Source organism: Cucumis melo, chromosome 12, assembly GCF_025177605.1.
Source record: "Cucumis melo cultivar AY chromosome 12, USDA_Cmelo_AY_1.0, whole genome shotgun sequence".
NCBI lineage: Eukaryota > Viridiplantae > Streptophyta > Magnoliopsida > Cucurbitales > Cucurbitaceae > Cucumis > Cucumis melo.
In genome coordinates this window covers 23,587,814-23,601,603 of record NC_066868.1, presented here as the reverse complement: position 1 = coordinate 23,601,603, position 13,790 = coordinate 23,587,814, and the positions used below count along the sequence as shown (strand labels likewise).

At 32.6% G+C, this 13,790-nt stretch overlaps 2 protein-coding genes across 2 annotated transcripts; one reads left to right on the top strand and one right to left on the bottom strand.

The window, feature by feature from the left end:
• Positions 1–5,998: 5,998 nt before the first annotated feature.
• Positions 5,999–9,575, top strand: LOC103486635 (receptor-like protein kinase HSL1). Its single transcript, XM_008444648.3, has 2 exons — positions 5,999–8,858; positions 8,972–9,575. Exons 1-2 carry the CDS (start codon positions 6,248–6,250, stop codon positions 9,361–9,363), a joined length of 3,003 nt encoding a protein of 1,000 aa, XP_008442870.1. The 5' UTR covers positions 5,999–6,247; the 3' UTR covers positions 9,364–9,575.
• A 1,975-nt stretch (positions 9,576–11,550) lies between these two features.
• LOC127144270 (serine/threonine-protein phosphatase 7 long form homolog) lies at positions 11,551–13,349 on the bottom strand. Its single transcript, XM_051079995.1, has 4 exons — positions 13,022–13,349; positions 12,848–12,935; positions 12,366–12,758; positions 11,551–12,285 (listed from the first exon to the last, which is right to left on the bottom strand). The coding sequence occupies exons 1-4, from the start codon at positions 13,300–13,302 to the stop codon at positions 11,644–11,646; spliced, it is 1,404 nt and encodes a 467-aa protein (XP_050935952.1). The 5' UTR covers positions 13,303–13,349; the 3' UTR covers positions 11,551–11,643.
• Positions 13,350–13,790: the final 441 nt, after the last annotated feature.

The following is a 13,790-nucleotide window of genomic DNA, read 5'->3' as shown; positions in this document are numbered from 1 at the left end:
CACAAATATTTATCTTTCAAACATCAATTTGGACATTAATTATATCAAATACTTAATTATCTAATTTTTAAATATAAGATATTTAATGTCTATACTAATAGTTCGTAATTGAAATGATAGGAAGTATGTTAGGAATGTAGAGATCTTTTTATCTCGAAAATCTTTTCGGTTAGTACAAAGCCACTGCTAAAAAACAACAATTGTATAGAGAATGACAGTGGCAGGGGGGGGGGGGGGTCAAAAGTGGTAAAAAAAGAAAGCAGTGAAATTTGCAGTGGACATTCAATAATACATAAAAAAAAATTATTGGATTACTTCCAAACTGTTTCTTATTTATTACAACAACATACCTATAAAATAAAATTTCACACTTTTTACTTTTTAATTTTTATTTTCTCTTTGGAAAATGTGTCCACAAATATATAAATCTTTTCCGTACCTTCCCTCGAATCTTTTCTTTCTTATTCTTTTTCCCATTATCTATTTTTTCCCAAATTACCAATTCCAAATATTCTTCATATCATCACTTTTAGAAATTTTTTAATAAATATAATAAATTGATAAAATATTTACGCATAGAAAAATTCAAATATTTTGGATTTGTTCTTCTTTTTTATTGTATTTTTTCTCTTCATTTTCTTTCATTTATCTTCTTCGATTTTTTTCTTACCATCATTTTTCTAATATACCTATTTTTCTCTTTTTTTTTAAATCGTTATTTGGTTCAAGATTGTGTATCAAATATAAAAAAAATATTTTTTATTTTTTAAAAAATATTATTTGGTTATTTAAGATTATGTACTAAATATAAAAAATCTTTAAAAAAAAAAGTTTAAAATTTGGTAACCAAATTTAAACTACCCAAAATCTTTTAGATTTGGGGTCATATACACAAAATAAGCGATTGTGTAGCCAAATCTGAACACCAAATAATCTTGAAAAAAATTTGTTTAAATTCAAATGTAAACGATCGTGTACAAAACAATGTTGAAAAAAATCTTTAGAAAACTTGTGCTTTATTGACGAGGACATTTTTGTATTTCTTATTATAGGCCTGTTGACTTTTTCCGTCTTCCAAATTGTTCTAAATATTTTGTCATTTTGTTAATTTTTTTTTAAATTGCAGTAAAAAAAACAGAATTTTGTTTATAACATTTTTAATAAATTAAAATATTTATAAATTATAACCCTTTGATCAATAATACAATTTGAAAAACAAATTTTAGTATAATGATTTACAATAACTTTTCATATTATGATTCTGATCTTTTAAAAAATTTTAATGAAGCTATTTGTGTGGTCATAATAGACAAACATTATGGGCATACCTAATAATTGATCAAAGTTTGGTATATTGTAAACCCCTAATTTTTAATTTTGTCGGCAATGAATCGGATATATGAGTATTTGTTTCATTGTTTTCTGTTTTTATCTTTTTTAAAATACTAGACAAAGATATACCATAGGGAGCAGCATATGCATATGTTAATTAATATTGTTTTTAATTAATGTATGTATAGCTTTTTAAAACAAATTAAGAACAATAATGTCTTGGAATTTCCTCAAAAAGTTGAATGTGTAGACATTGAATTATTGTTAGTAGATAATAGGGGAAACTATAGATTTTGACCATTGCTTTGTTGGGTTATATCAATTTCTTGTCTATACCCTAATTTTTTATTTTCATCCACTTTAACTTTAATGATTAGGAGAAATTTAAATAGACATTAATTCCTTATAATTAAATTTTTACCAAAATTGATTAAATTAAAAAAAAAAATAAGCCAATGAAATATCCCATGTGAGAATAGATTTTCAAAAAAGTTTTTTGTTGTCTTTTTTTTAAAGTATAATAATGATTAAAAACCAAACAAACTTCAAAATATATAGATTCAAATAGTATTTTGACAATTTTTGTTTCATTTACGAATTTTAAAAATATTATCGAACGATTAATTTTGTATTTGTCCAACCCATTTTTGTACAAATGTTTTTGGTCGAAAGTTAAAATTGCAATACTTATTTCAAATTTAGAGATAAAATTGGTGAGGTTTTATTCCTACATCATAATAAAAGTGATTGTAAGAAATGTTTTAGGGAAGAGTAAAGAAACTGGCATTGGAAAAGGTAGTGATTAGAATCTTTGTTCTCATTTTCATCATGAAAATTTACCACATATAATTACTAATTATGTGTTCTTTTTTTCCTTCTCAATTTTCAAAATTGCTTTCAAAATGGCTTTAGATCGAAGCATGTTCTGATGCAAAGAGAATTATAAAAGTTATCTTTTAAAGGTCTGTGTAAGATTGTCATAATGGAAATAATAGCATTTGTCTCACACCTAACAATTTTAGATGATGAAAAATCTTACTCTTAACTCTAATCTATACCCTCTAAGACAAAGACAATGAACAACCTAACCTAAATGTACCAAAAGGACTTAAATAAATGATTCCTTTGACATTTTCATCAGTACTTCTCTTATGTCAAAACACACGATACATTAAAGTTACGTGAGTTGAAATATACAAAGTGATATTTGAAGACTCTCGAATGAGCATCTATTAAAATTCGAGATAAATACAATATTCTATCAACTTAATCAAATTTAAGCGAATAAAAAAAGTGATTAAGTTATTCTTATAAAATTTCACTTTCGATTTGTTTATATACATTTGATTTAAACTTTATCATGTTTGAGTATATGAGATAATTAAATGGTGGGAGTTCAATCTTTTTTAAATCATGGAATAATTTCACCACTTACAATTAATTTAAATTTGTTTTCTTAAAATATCACATGTGTATGTTTAACCATTTTGTTGATGAAGGATTTTAATTATTTTAGTAAACATCAGAAAACAAAAATATAATCATAAACTTATTATTTAATTATCTATTAAAGATAATATTTATTTTTCAAATATAACAAAACCAATCGAAATATTTTCAAATATAGTAAAGATATTACTAATAAATTATTATCATCTATCGTAAATGGATAATAATAATAACAATATATTTAGACTATAACATTTTATTATATATATTTAATAGAAAGAAATGAACAGTAAAATATTTAATATTTTTAATAGTAAAAAACATCCAAATAAACATTGAACTTTTTGTATTAATCTCAAGTTATATTTATCAACTTTATGTATACCATTACTGATTTAGAGTTTTAATTCATGCAATCTTACAATACTATATATATATATATATATATATATATATATATAAAGAAAGAAAAAAGAGAAGAAGTAAACATATAAAAGACAAGATTAAAGATTCTAATTAAAAAAACAAATAAAAGAGTTAGAGAAGAAAAGAAGAAGAATGGAAAGTGAGAATAATATAACATTTTCTTAAGGAAAGATAAATTAAGGTTTTATTTTATATTTTATGAGAAAAAGAGAGAGATTTTTAGTGGGTGTAAGTAAGTAAGTAAGTAAGTAAGTAAGTAAGTAAGTAAGTAATAGATGAATGAAGTAGAAGGCGTCCGATGGTGTGTGGAGCCTCCAAAGATGCATCGGTTATTTGTGGTTAGATGTTGATGTGATTGACATCCACGCCCTGGTCTCCTTCCCTAATCCTATCTGCTCTCCCACTCTATTTAACCAATCCATCCATTACCTTTTCATTTAACACATCTTTTCATTCATTACAAACATTCAATTCAATCCTATACTTTATACTAATACCATATATATTATACTTCAACCAATCATCTTCATCATTCATTCTTTCTTAATTTAAATACTCAATTCCAACCCAAATTTACTGCATATCATATCCTATCTTAAAATTAGGATTTTCGACATCTTCATCATCGAAATTTCTATTTCGAAAAGTTTTACATTTATATTTTTAGTATAATAATTATAAACATAAAATGAAAATGAAAATTTAACCTTGAAATGAACTACATTCTAAACTTTAAATATTAGAGTAAACTAATAATTTCATATTATGAAAATATAGTATAGGACCATGAAGTTTTTTTATTCATAAGGAGGTGTTAGTGCACTGCCCTTTCTATTATATCAATATTAAAAACAAATAAAGTTTAAAAGTAGATAAGTATTGATGAATGACATTGGAAGATTAAATCAGCAAAAAGTAAATTTTAATTTTGCAAAGAATCATTATTGTGCTTCATGTTTCCCAAAATATCAAAATTCCACCAGTAAATGTCTTTTGAATCAATGGCATATCACTACAAAAAATTAACGATCCATTTTAGATTTATAGTGGAGCTTGTATTAAATAAAATTTACGAACATATCCTACTTTTAATTTTATTGATTAATTTTTAGCGTTTGATGAATGAATCCATTTAAACTTTTAATGAGTATTTCATTTCAAATTCGTTTGTTCATTGATTTTAATAATTTCTTTTGTTATTTGTATAAAGATTAAGAACACTTTTAACTTCAAAAATTTTATAATGAGAACGTTGATTATAAAATTAAATAGAGAAATTATACCACCAATAATGAGAACGTTATTGTAATCCATGTGCAACTCGATGAGCTAAACTCATTTGCCATTGTATCTTAAGTTAACCACCACACGGATAATAACATGTGTTATTGGTCTCCAATAGGGTTAGCCATTTCTTCTTTCCTAATAACAAAAATACATATCGTTAAACGATCTTACTCTACCACCATCGACATATGCACCATTGTTAAACATTCTACAAAACCAAGAACAATCACACAAACCTTAACAAACAACAGATTAAGAGATCCCTACTCAACCTTCTCTCAGGTGTAATGGGAGCTTTCCCGTCATCTTGGAACAGTCATCCAATATCATCCTTGCATTTTGATGCATCTCAACTAACATAGCATGACAACGTCGAAAATGAGCAAACCATCCAGTGTGTTCTGCTCTCATCCTCGAAAAATAGTTCACCTTGTCCCACCTAGTCCTACCACAAATAAGTAACAGTATATTAGTTCGGTAAAAATAAGATATGAAAACCTTAACCACGCAATACTTTCAAAGTAAATGAATTGTTGTCTGTAGCTAACTAAAACATAGAAAGGATTGAGTGTCCACCATGATGCCCTTATTTGCCAATTTCACCCTTATACAATAATTGTGTCATTAGGAATATTTTGAACAAAAAAATTCACTTTTAGTGGCACTGGACATTTTCATAATATTAATTTTCCATAGTCCCACAACTGACTTGACATTAGATGCAATCCTTGACTTATGTAAACCAATGAAACCTTAAGTTGTACGCAAATTTGACAATGAGTAATTGTTTTAGACGTCCAATACATTTTATCATCTGTGTCACAAGCCATTTGGGTGATACCCAAGATCAAATATGCCCTCCACACAAGAACACCCTCCTAGCCCATGTATTTTGCAAACCTCCCCCACAATATACTAAAAGTTGCCACCAACTCATCCCTCAACAACTTAAGCATGTAGAGTGGTTTACGAAGGAGTCGTCAACACTATTTAGCAAGAAAAGCAAAATTAAGAACCTTTAAGTCTTGAAAACCATCCCATTGCGATTTCTACGCATGTCCTCTTCCAACTATGCCAATGAAAATTTTATAATTGTATTTTTAATTTTGTAACAAATTTTTTTGATGAATCTTAATATGTAATAATCTAACTCCACAATTCAATATTTATTCTAACAAATTTGGTTAAAATTAATATTAAGTTTTATTATTTAATGATAGTAAACTCTAGTTTAATAAACAAAACAATAAGTTGTTAGGTACAAAATTGATTTATTAAATTGTTACAAAATTAGAAATATATAGATTAAATTGCTTACAAAAACGACCATATAGTTAAAATGAGAGGTGTATCCACACATGATAGAGAAAATAACAAAAGAGGAATTAAATCTTTACAAATAAAAACTATACAAATGCTGCGAAGTCTACATACCAAAAGTGATTTTTAACCGTCTTCAAATTTATCCCAAGAAAATACTTTAAAAACAAAAATTAAAAGGAAAAGAAAAACTTTTTTAACAATTTATTATTCTTCATGCTCTCTCCAATGGCAGCTGTCCCCGGGTCTGAGCAGAGGAGGGGCTCCGAAACAAAGCTCTCATCCTTCCTTCTTCCTTGAAAACTCCTATTCTCCTCTTTTCCCTTTTCCCCCTTTTCCCCTTCATATATTCATCTTCATCCTCAAAAACCTAAACCCTTTCATTTCCATTTCCATTTTCATTTCCATTTCCACTCACAGAGAAGCACCAACAATGCTTCTCCACCCACTTTTTCTTCTCTTCTTCTTCTTCACCTTCTTCTCAAACCCTTCTCTTCTTTCCTTCTCTCTATCCCAAGAAGGCCTCTATCTCCACACCATCAAGCTTTCTCTCGACGACCCAGATTCTGCTCTCCGCTCATGGAACGACCGCGACGATACTCCCTGTTCCTGGTTCGGCGTCTCTTGCGACCCACAAACCAACTCCGTCCACTCTCTCGACCTTTCCAACACTAACATCGCCGGCCCATTTCCTTCCCTACTTTGCCGCCTCCAGAATCTTTCATTCCTCTCCCTTTACAACAATTCCATCAACATGTCCCTTCCCTCTGTTATTTCAAACTGTACCAGTCTCCACCATCTCGACCTCTCTCAGAATCTCCTCACCGGCGAGCTTCCGGCCTCGATTTCTGATCTCCCCAACCTTCGTTACTTGGATTTGACTGGGAATAACTTCTCCGGCGACATTCCGGAGAGTTTCGCTCGGTTTCAGAAGTTGGAAGTTCTGTCACTTGTTTATAACCTTCTCGATGGGCCTATGCCGGCGTTTCTCGGCAACATTACGTCGTTGAAGATGTTGAACCTGTCTTATAACCCTTTTGAGCCGAGTCGGATCCCGCCGGAGTTTGGGAATTTGATGAATCTTGAGGTGCTCTGGCTGACTCAGTGTAATTTGGTTGGGGAAATTCCGGAGTCTCTCGGTCGGTTGAAGCGGCTTACTGATTTGGACTTGGCGTTGAATAATCTTGACGGATCGATTCCGGAGTCGCTCATGGAGTTGAGTAGTGTGGTTCAGATTGAGTTGTATAATAACTCGTTAACGGGAGAGTTGCCTTCTGGGTTTTCGAAACTGACTTCATTGCGACTGTTTGACGCTTCGATGAATGGTTTGACTGGGGAGATTCCGGATGAGCTGTGTCAATTGCCTCTTGAGAGTCTTAATCTCTACGAGAACAAGTTTGAAGGGAAGTTACCGGAAAGCATTGCCAACTCCCCGGGTCTGTACGAACTCAGACTGTTCGGTAACCGGCTCACCGGTGAGTTACCGTCAAATCTTGGAAAGAACTCGCCAATGAGATGGATTGATGTTTCTAACAACCAGTTTACGGGTAAAATTCCGGGGAATTTATGTGAAAAGGGTGAGTTGGAGGAGCTTCTAATGATCAATAACCAATTTTCCGGCGAGATTCCGGCGAGTTTAGGTTCGTGCGAGAGCCTTACGAGGGTGCGATTGGGTTATAATCAATTTTCCGGCGAAGTACCGGCGGGATTTTGGGGTCTCCCACATGTTTATCTGTTAGAGCTGGTGAGCAACTCGTTTTCTGGGAAGATTTCAGATGCCATTGCCACTGCTAAGAACCTTTCCATTTTCATTATCTCTAAGAACAACTTCACCGGCATGTTACCGGCGGAGATGGGCCGGCTAGAAAACCTTGTGAAGTTGCTAGCAACAGATAACAAACTCAATGGATCATTACCTGAGAGTCTTGCGAATCTTAGGCATCTGTCGAGTTTGGATCTTCGGAATAATAAACTCTCTGGGGAACTTCCTAGTGGAATCAAGTCATGGAAGAATCTCAACGAACTCAATTTAGCTAACAATGAATTCACCGGCGAAATCCCTGAAGAAATCGGAAATTTGCCTGTTCTTAATTACTTAGATCTGTCTGGGAATCTGTTTTATGGGGATGTCCCTCTTGGGTTACAAAATTTGAAGCTCAATCTACTCAATTTATCGAACAATCACTTGTCTGGTGAGCTTCCTCCATTTTTAGCCAAGGAAATCTACAAAAATAGCTTTTTAGGAAATCCAGATTTGTGTGGACATTTTGAAAGTTTGTGCAATAGCAAAGCTGAAGCTAAAAGCCAAGGCTCTCTCTGGTTACTCCGTTCGATCTTCGTCCTTGCTGGTTTCGTGTTTATCGTAGGCGTCATCTGGTTTTATCTCAAATACAGGAAGTTTAAAATGGCAAAGAGAGAAATAGAGAAGAGTAAATGGACATTGATGTCCTTCCACAAGTTGGATTTCAGTGAATATGAGATCTTGGATTGTCTTGATGATGATAACATCATAGGCAGTGGATCTTCTGGTAAAGTTTACAAAGTTGTGCTCAACAATGGTGAGGCTGTTGCAGTGAAGAAGCTGTTTGGAGGATTGAGGAAAGAAGGTGAGAAGGGCGATATCGAGAAAGGTCAAGTTCAAGACAATGCCTTTGAAGCCGAAATTGATACTTTGGGAAAGATTAGGCACAAGAACATCGTGAAATTGTGGTGCTGTTGTGTTACAAGAGACTACAAGCTTTTAGTCTATGAATATATGCCTAATGGAAGCTTGGGAGATTTGCTTCATAGTAGTAAAAAAGGACTGCTTGATTGGCCTACGAGGTTTAAGATAGCTTTAGATGCTGCAGAAGGACTTTCTTATCTTCATCACGATTGCGTCCCTCCGATCGTTCATCGAGACGTTAAGTCAAACAATATCTTGTTGGATGGCGATTTTGGAGCACGGTTAGCTGATTTTGGTGTAGCTAAAGTCATTGATTCAACTGGAAAAGGGCCTAAATCCATGTCCGTTATCGCAGGATCTTGTGGTTACATCGCTCCTGGTCAGTATATCAAAATCAAACTACTTAGTACTTATTGAACAGGATTAAATAATTTAGTTAGTGTCCACTTTTAGGCATCATTTCCTAACCGTTCTCTATTGATTTATTTGCAGAGTATGCTTATACACTCCGAGTGAACGAAAAAAGCGACATATACAGTTTTGGTGTGGTGATTCTCGAGTTAATAACCGGGAGGCTTCCGGTTGATCCAGAATTCGGGGAGAAGGACTTGGTGAAATGGGTGTGTTACACATTGGATCAAGACGGGATCGATCAAGTTATCGACCGGAAACTGGATAGCTGTTACAAAGAAGAAATATGCAGAGTCCTTAACATTGGGTTGCTATGCACCAGCCCTCTACCAATCAACCGTCCATCCATGCGAAAAGTGGTGAAAATGCTACAAGAAGTAGGGGCAGAGAACCAATTGAAAAGCAGCAGTAAAGATGGAAAGTTAACTCCTTACTATTATGAAGATGCATCAGATCAGGGAAGTGTAGCTTAGAACCAAAAAAATGGTTAAAAAAACAGATCAGTTTGATTGCATAAAAGAAGAAATGTTTGAGTTTATACAAAAATTTTCTTTTCCCATATTCGCGCTGGTTTGGTTTCTTTTAATGGAAAAAAGAACTCAGGTGGATCACTTTGAGAAGATGCCAGAAATAGCAGCATTGTTGAAAGCAATTTTATGTGTAAATTTGTTTGCTTTGCTGATGATATTCATACTCTCCCCTTCTCACTCTTTTTCCCCAACATTAATTCTAGTGTAATTTTATATATATATATATATATAGTGGTTTTTATCACGAGATTTTTGTACAAATGATTCTTTCCTTTTCGAACGACGATGATGCCTGTTGACTCTCATCTTCCCCATATTTGAATAGCCAACAGATTGAGATGTAATATTGTTGTGATGAACATGAACATTAGTCTATAGATACAACAATTTCGTGATGGGTGAGACTCTAATGAAATTTTACGAGAGAAAACAGTAACTAGTAATTTTGAAAAGAAATTATGGAAGTGTTTGTGTTTGTGATAAAATCCAAGAGGGAATCTTAGGTAATTAATTCCCATGTGATGCGTTAGGGGAGGGAGCATGCCTGTTTTTGATGACATAAAAATTTACAAAAACCTGGATTCCGACAAAAGTAGATAAGGTTAATTTAATTACGGTTTGGTTTGGTAAGTTTTGAGTTTGTCAATGTTGTTACCAAAAATTTATTGGGTTCTTAATTTAATCACACTTGTTCAAGTAGAGTTTTCCCATGATGTTACAAAATTATTGGTTTCTTAAAAATGTTCAAAATACATACACAAATCAAATAGCACATTAATGAACTTTTTGGAATTCAATAATGGACATTATTAATAAAAGCTAATTACTTATTGTTTTTTTTTGGGGGGGGGGGGGGTTTAAATCTTTTTCAAAAACTTTTTTTCTTTATTAAGGAATCATAGAAATCTCAGCTAAATTTGAGAAAAACAAATTAACATATTTTTTTCTTTATTTGTTTTTATTAAGTTCTTATGGATTTGGTAAGGTAGGTTTTAAATTTTAGACACATGGTTTCAGACTTATTATTTTTGTAAAAAAAGACAAAAAAGAGAAGTAAAACAAAAAAAAAGTAAGGTTACATTTAATACACTTAATACATAATTAATATACTCAATATACTTGATGTTATGTTGATAAACTATTAATATACATTTGATGTACTTGATATCTTTGATACACTGTGTGACATACTTTAGACATTCTATTCTTAAATTGTCATGACGATACAATAAAACTCAAATATATATTGTAGAGTATATGTATGCAAACTAGTTGTGACTTGAGAGAAGGCTTTGTAATGTAAAAGGTGTGTGTTTGATTGTTAATATAAATGGCATGAACGTGACTTAAGTAGTTTAACACTTTTAAATCTTTTCGTATGACCCAAGCTTTCACCCGTTATCTGTGATGAGCTCATTATTTGAGGACGAGGGATTGACCTCCCTCTACCCATCATGGTTAAATGGTAACAATTTGAAGGACCATTAACCAAAATAATGTTATTTTGCAAACTTATTACCAAAATAAGGTTGTTTGCAAACTTATTACCAAATTGATGCTCTTTTTTTTTTTTTTAATTTTTTTTAATAGGGCGAGTCTTGAAGACTCGCCCTTGTTGTTTTGGAAGAAGAAGTTTAAGTAGGGCGAGTCTTCAAGACTCGCCCTTCTATATTTAATTTAAGTAGGGCGAGTCTCAAGACTCGCCCTATATAAAAAAAAAAAATGCACAAGACTCCGCTAAAAAAAGGCTAAAAAAAATGTAGAAAATTTGGTATGTATGTTGGAATTAATATTTGGAAGATTGTAACGAATAAATAGAACTTTTTATTGCTATTCAACAAGTGGGTTGTGTCTATTATTTAGCCCATTCAATTAAGTCAAAATTATAAATCGTTATTAATTGAATCTTACATATGTATATATTCAATAGAAAAATATATATTTGTCGTTCAACATGTGAATGAAAATCTTGAAGAATTAGGATTTAATCAAAACCTTGAAAATTTATGGCTCATTTTTGGCTCGTTTTGGATTTCGTATTATAAACTTGGATGATCTGGTATACTCTCCATGCACTCTTCACCATACAAAAAATTAAAATATATTTTTCTATTAATTGGAGGCCGTAAATTTGTAGTAAGTACTTTTGATTGTAAAATAATTAAATATGAATCAAAATGTTTAATACAATAATTTAACAATTTTCATTCAAAGGAAAAAAAATCAATGTGTTCCACAACCTGGACGTCGACGATTTCTAGCCGGTTGTCGTCGTCGACTTTGAACTCTCTGTTGTTGTATTTCCTCCTGATTCTCTTGTTGTTGTTGCTCATCTGATTGTCCGGGTACTGCTGCATTCTCTTGTTGCTGTAGCTCATTTGATTGCTCGGGTACCGCTGCAGGCACTTCGTAGTACAAATATTCATTATGTTCTCCACGACCACGCCCGTGACCATGCATGTATGAAGACGATGGATCGCTCCCTAAATCATAGTATTGTTGCCCAAAGTCCGTTGATGATTGACCTGCCTCTGAATTGTAATATCCTCTTCCAAAGTCTGACGATTGACCGACTTCTGAATCATAATATGTCGTTCCAAATGTTGGCATCATCATTACTGGACTAACGTAATTATGCTCGCTTTGTGTTTGTGTCATTGGAGGCACTTCTTCCCCGTGTTGGTCAACTTCTTCCAATTGATCGGGCTCTTGCACTAGAGGACGTCTCCTCTGAACAGGAGCAGGTACAATAAGGACATCGTACATATAGTGGATGTTCTCCATATACTGCTCGTTATCGTTGCATATATTTAGAACCTGTTGTGGATCATCTGCAACATTCCGAAGTCTAATATTGTTTGATCTCTGTAAAATATTAAAATGAATTAGAAATCATTGAAAATAAATTAACACTAAAAACAACTATACAATTTTTAAATGTATACCAGATGACTCATAGCAGCTCCCGGTTGGGTGATATAGAGCTTGCTAATGTTTTTGTACCAATTGATGTATTCTTGAGTTACATCCATATCAAACTGCTCAATTGGAGGTCCCGTAGCAGTAAACCTTCTGCGATTATGCCATCGCATCACTAAATGAGCAACTCTATCTGACCAATCAGCAGTCCTCAGGTCAATGTTGTGCAACAGTGGTTCAGTATTACAGTCACGTGGAACAGCTTGTTGAATACCGAACTGTCTAAGTACTCTATCAGGATGATGCCACTCACCAATGTAGAAACATATGAGAGGACTAATCGTCCGCCATATGTTGTGACCGTTTGTACAAAAATGTGGCAAACTATCTATGACAGTTTTGTATGGCTCCCAGACAATCTGAAACAAATTGTATGAAACAAATAACGTACCTATACTGAGAACTTAAAAAAATATGGAACTTGAAATTGAAGTTCAGCATGACGTACCTGACTAGGTTGAAGAAGATCAAACATGTACCTATACTGAGAGACTACATGTGTAGCCGATCTTGTCACACAAAATTGATCTCTCCATCTGTATTGTTGAAGTAATAATTTAGATTTTAATTGAACTATATATAAAAAGTTACTCTTAATCTAAATTAAATTGAAATAGTATACCTTGAACCATAAGCTCGACCGTGTAATTGATTAGCATTGACATGTAGGAGTTGCGGAGCCACTATTGGGAATCGTTCCCAAGCCCATATTTGTAACAATATTAGTGGCCCAGCTATTTCACGAACACCTTGTTTGGATGCCTTGCATAATTGTCTATACAACCATGCCAAACAGGCTCCACCCCAAGAATATCGCCCCGTGTGGTGCAGATTAGCTAAGAATGGTAGAAACATTAGGTGCACATAACGAGTTGATTTATCGGCAAAAATACTCCCACCCATCAACTGTAAAATATATGCCCGTGCATAACGTGTGATAGTTTCCTCATCGGCATTGTGCATTTTTTTTTTTTTTTTTATATAGGGCGAGTCTTGAAGACTCGCCCTACTTAAATTAAATATAGAAGGGCGAGTCTTGAAGACTCGCCCTACTTAAACTTCTTCTTCCAAAACAACAAGGGCGAGTCTAAGACTCGCCCTATTAAAAAAAATTAAAAAAAAAAAAAAAAGAGCATCAATTTGGTAATAAGTTTGCAAACAACCTTATTTTGGTAATAAGTTTGCAAAATAACATTATTTTGGTTAATGGTCCAGGGTTATCCTAATTTATTTAATTTTAGTCTACGTGCCACCGTATTTGATTAATGTTTGCTTTTGTTTTAGGGGATAAAAATATCAAGTTAATGATTTTTGTAAACTAAACATATTAAATAAATTCAACAATAACACAAAATCTAATAATATAATACAATAACATATTCAAATAAAAA